The 4,088-nt window shown below is 56.8% G+C and overlaps 1 protein-coding gene across 3 annotated transcripts in view; it reads left to right on the top strand.

Moving 5' to 3' along the window:
* Positions 1–730: 730 nt before the first annotated feature.
* The window catches only part of SLC39A11 (solute carrier family 39 member 11), a 347,222-nt gene continuing 343,864 nt past the window's right edge, over positions 731–4,088 (top strand). For all 3 annotated transcript variants that reach the window (XM_077753833.1, XM_077753824.1, XM_077753845.1), the window contains exons 1-2: positions 731–789; positions 3,951–4,069. In XM_077753833.1, coding sequence (XP_077609959.1) covers positions 3,962–4,069 — 108 coding nt within the window. In that variant the 5' untranslated portion in view covers positions 731–789; positions 3,951–3,961. The remainder of the gene's footprint in view (positions 790–3,950; positions 4,070–4,088) is intronic.

Raw genomic sequence — 4,088 nt, 5'->3', positions numbered from 1 at the left:
GGGTTTTTTTTTTTTTTTTTTTTTTTTTTTTTTTTTTTTTAGAGACAGAGCACAAGCGGAGGAGAGGAGCAGAGGGAGAGGGAGAGAGAATCCCAAGCAGGCTCCACGTTCATGGCAGAGCTTGAGCCCACGACCCTGGGGTCATGACCCGAGCTGAAATCAAGATGCCCAACTGATTCAGCCACCCTGGAGGGCCCCCTTTCTACTGATGCTGGTCTTTTCCTAGAAGGCCTAGGGAGCAAAGCCTTGACCTAGAGCAATGGTTCTCAAAGAGTGGTCCCAGGACCAGGGCATCAGCAAATCCTAGTTCAGAACACAAAATCTCGGTCCCCACTGGGACTTCCAGAGCAGAACCTCTGCAGGGTGCCTGCATTCTGTGTTTTGACATTGCTCCTGGTGGTTCTGAAGGGAGCTATGGAGGGCCACTGACCCAGAGAATGCTGCTAATAGTAGGAGGTTCCTGCTCCTCCTCCCCGTCCCTCCCCCAACACGTCCGCTCACTCAGCTGCCAAGTGCAGTGACATAAATGATATCAGGGACGTTACAAGGCGCCCTTTCCCCGTGGTTCTGTGGCTTCACAGGGGACCGCAGAGGCTGGTGCGAGCAGAATGTGTTCCGCTTGGCCTCCGGGCCCTGGTCCACCCGCCCGTCTGCTCCCGAGCCTGCGGAGGGCTGTGAACCAGAGAATTGATTCTCCGGGCGGGATCTGCCAGTCGCGGCCGGCGGGGANGCCGAGCCAGCGGCGGCGGGGCTGATGGAAGTGGACTGGGGGCTTGAGAGGGCACCGTAGTGAGTCAGCTCTTTCTCCCTTAGCGCCTCGGTTGGGCCGGAGGCCCGGGGTCTGGGGCCATCAGGAGAGTGTGGGACTTGGAAGGGNTGGCGGAGGGGGGGGCTGCCCGGAGCCCCCCTCGGCCCCCCGGCCACCGTCACCTGGAGGGTGTTGACCTGCCTTCCTTTGACAGTGGCTCACCAAATCCTCTTTATTCAGCGGTTCGCGTGGGCATGCGGGGGTCCCCGGGGCCCTGGGGCGCAGAGGCGGGGCAGCCTGCGTCCCCTCCCACTCATTCTGGGGAGCTGCTCGGCCTCTGGAACCTGGCTGGAAATTTGGTGACGGTGCAGCGGCCGGAGCCTGTGCATTTCTAAGCCATCCCCCGGGGTCCCTGGCCCCCCGGACCACACTTTGAGCAGCCAGGTATTCGAAGGGAACTTTTCCACAGTCCTATAGGCCCAAACCTGAATCCCATTGCTGGATTCTCCTCGTGGAGTCAAGGTGTGTGTGTGTGTGTTTATATGTATGTGTGTGCACGCGCGTGTATATATGTGTGTGTGCACGCATGCGCATGTAGTTTCATTAAATGCTGTTCCCACCTCTCCAACATCATTAATACCTTGAGGCCGGTTAGCAAGGGAGAGAAAAGAAATCCTCTATGGGTCCGGGAGCCGCCTGGGCAGCTGGAGAAGAATGTGTACACACACACGGCGGTTGGCATCTTTGAAGTTGGGGAGGGCAGCGAATAATCCTCCCGCTCGTAAATTAATCCAGGTTTATGTATTAACATCCAGCCCACAGGGAAGTCTGAGCCCCATCTCGGAAGCTGGATTTTGAGGTGCTGGGACTGGCGCCCCTGTTCCAAGGTGCTACCGGTCGACCTGTTGGAGAAAACTTTTCTTTCACTTGGGCCTCTGTGGCAGGTTCGCCAGTCCCTCCCTGGCAGGGCAGAAGTCACTTTCAAGGCTCTGGGCCTCCTAGAAGTGCCCGCGTTAGAGCAGTGCCTTCCGTTCTAATGTGTGTGAGCCTCCCTCCCAGAACGGACTCTGTGTCCACAGGTCCCGGGTGGGGCCCGAGATCCTGCGTTTCTACCCGGCTGCGAGGGGGCCCACCCTGTGAGCAGTGAGGATTTAAAACAGCACATGGAAGACTCTTCTCCCGGGGCCACTGTGTTTGCATTATCAATGATAAATGTTGTGATTTTTGGGAAGAGGGCATGCTTGGCCTTGCTGACCCTTTTCCTTGTATCTCGGGTGCCCAGGTAGATGGAGACAGGCTGGGATAGTGCTTTCCCTCCCTCTAGCCCTCCCCCCNCTCTGTAGCTTTTAAAAGGCACATTCAGTCCTGGAAAAAAAAAAAAAAAGCTGTGTTTATTTTTTTGTTTGTTATGACCTGTCTTGGATGAGAAGTACTAAGGGTGTGACAGCCGTGTGCCTTTCTTTGCAAACACCGTTTCAGATTTTACCCACAAGCAGCCAGAAATAGAAGGTTGGGGTAATGATCCAGATGTCTTGGTTAAAAGAGAAACACGAACCGCTCCTTTTAGGGGGAACCTAACATGATGAAGTATGTAGATGGGTGGGTTTTAAGAAAATATATCACTTTTTCTTTTTTTGAGGGGGCACCCACCGGCCTGAGTTTTATTTGGACACGGCCCAGATCCACAGATGCTGTTTCTCTTAGAGGTTTCCTGGCGTGGGAGCTGGGCCTGGGCTCACCTGGGGACCCACAGCCTTCCCCGGTTGGAGTCCTATTCATGCTGCTGAGCCCCTTGGCATAAGGGCCCTGTCCACCGTCTGCCATGGTTTCCTTAAGGGGCCAACGGAATCAGCGTCTTTAGTTCTTCGTCCGCAGGCCCAGGGTCGCTGGCGACTCACAGGGCACTGGGACCTGGCAGGGCCGAGCCCTGTGGGGTCATGTCCAGCCCTGTGGGAGCTGGGAGACCGGTGAGCGGCTGAATGAGCCCTTTGAGACGAGGCTCTGAGCCCTGATGTTTGCGTACGGGAACACAGGGCTTTTCAACAGACGGCTTTCTCTGCCTTGTAACTTTCCACAGCAAGACCGTGATCCTCAGTTGTGCCAGAGCGAGAATTCAAGACGTGTTCAGGTCTAGAGGAAGCGGGAGGGAGTAGTACTTCCCTTTCTTTCCTCAGTGGGCAGTGGTATGAGTTCCGTTTCAGTGGCGGTGTGTTCAGTTGACAGGGAAATGCCACTTCTAGCTCCCTGTCCCTGTCCCTGCTGAGTGTCCCGTCAAAGTAAGCTGGCCCTTTTCAATACAACGAGTATTTTTTGGGTGCCGGGAAGCCCTGTGTTGTAGGGGTGCCAGGTGTGAAAAGGTAGCATCTGTGTTCTTGAGCAACAATGATATAAAAGATACAGGAGGCGGGCCTGTACAAAGAAAGAGCCGCAGGTGTGCATGGGGACAGGTGTGGAGAGGGGTCGAAGTTTGCATTAGAGGGTGCTCTGGGTCTGCCGGCTGGAGAGAGGGAAGCAACGCATTCTGGGAGGGAACCGGATAAGAGTGACTTGGAGGCGGGACCATCCGGGACCTGTTGAAGGTGCCATAAATGGCTAGCTGAGCGGGAGTTTGGAGTGGGGGGTAGCGGTGGAGGTGTCGCTGGGGGATGCCCTTGGCAGGCCATGGCGGAGCTCCCACAGGAGCCTCCATGGGGAGCCATTGAAGGTTGGATCGGGACTCAGGTGGGAGAGCTTCAAGAGGGAATCTGAGTTAGTCACCTGTTTTCGGAGGAGATGGAACCGATGCAGGGCAGGGGCAGCCAGAGTAGGCAGAATGTGCCAGAAGGCTGTAATCAGACCCTCCCCGTGCTCTCTTCCTCCCCGCCGGATAATCCACGTTCTGTGAGCTTATTCTCTTTGGAACTAACTCCCAATGTCATAACCTCTTCCGTGGGCTCCTCTGGCGTCTCCCCAGGCGTCCCCAGGTCGGTGCGTGCAGGACGAGGTGGCTTCTGACGCATGGTGGGGCTGGGTGAAGAGGCCGGGCCTGTGTGTGTGGGGGGGTGGTCATCGAGGCCATTGAGGGATGGCGGGGTGGATGGGTGCATGGCACCAGGCCAGGTTGTGGGCCGGCTCAGGTGGAGGGTGTCGGGCACCTTAGCACAGGTGGCTGTCCCTGAAAGGCACTGTCGGTGGCTGACCCCTCTTGCCCCTCTGCACACAGCCGTATCCAGCATGCTCCAAGGCCACAGCTCTGTGCTCCAGGCGTTGCTGGGGACCTTCTTCACCTGGGGGCTGACGGCAGCTGGGGCAGCGCTCGTGTTCGTATTCTCTAGTGGACAGGTGAGTTGCCTCGCTTCGG

This window comes from Crocuta crocuta, unplaced genomic scaffold (assembly GCF_008692635.1).
Source record: "Crocuta crocuta isolate KB4526 unplaced genomic scaffold, BGI_CrCroc_1.0 scaffold50, whole genome shotgun sequence".
Classification (NCBI taxonomy): domain Eukaryota; kingdom Metazoa; phylum Chordata; class Mammalia; order Carnivora; family Hyaenidae; genus Crocuta; species Crocuta crocuta.
This window is presented reverse-complemented; position numbering and strand designations above follow the sequence as displayed.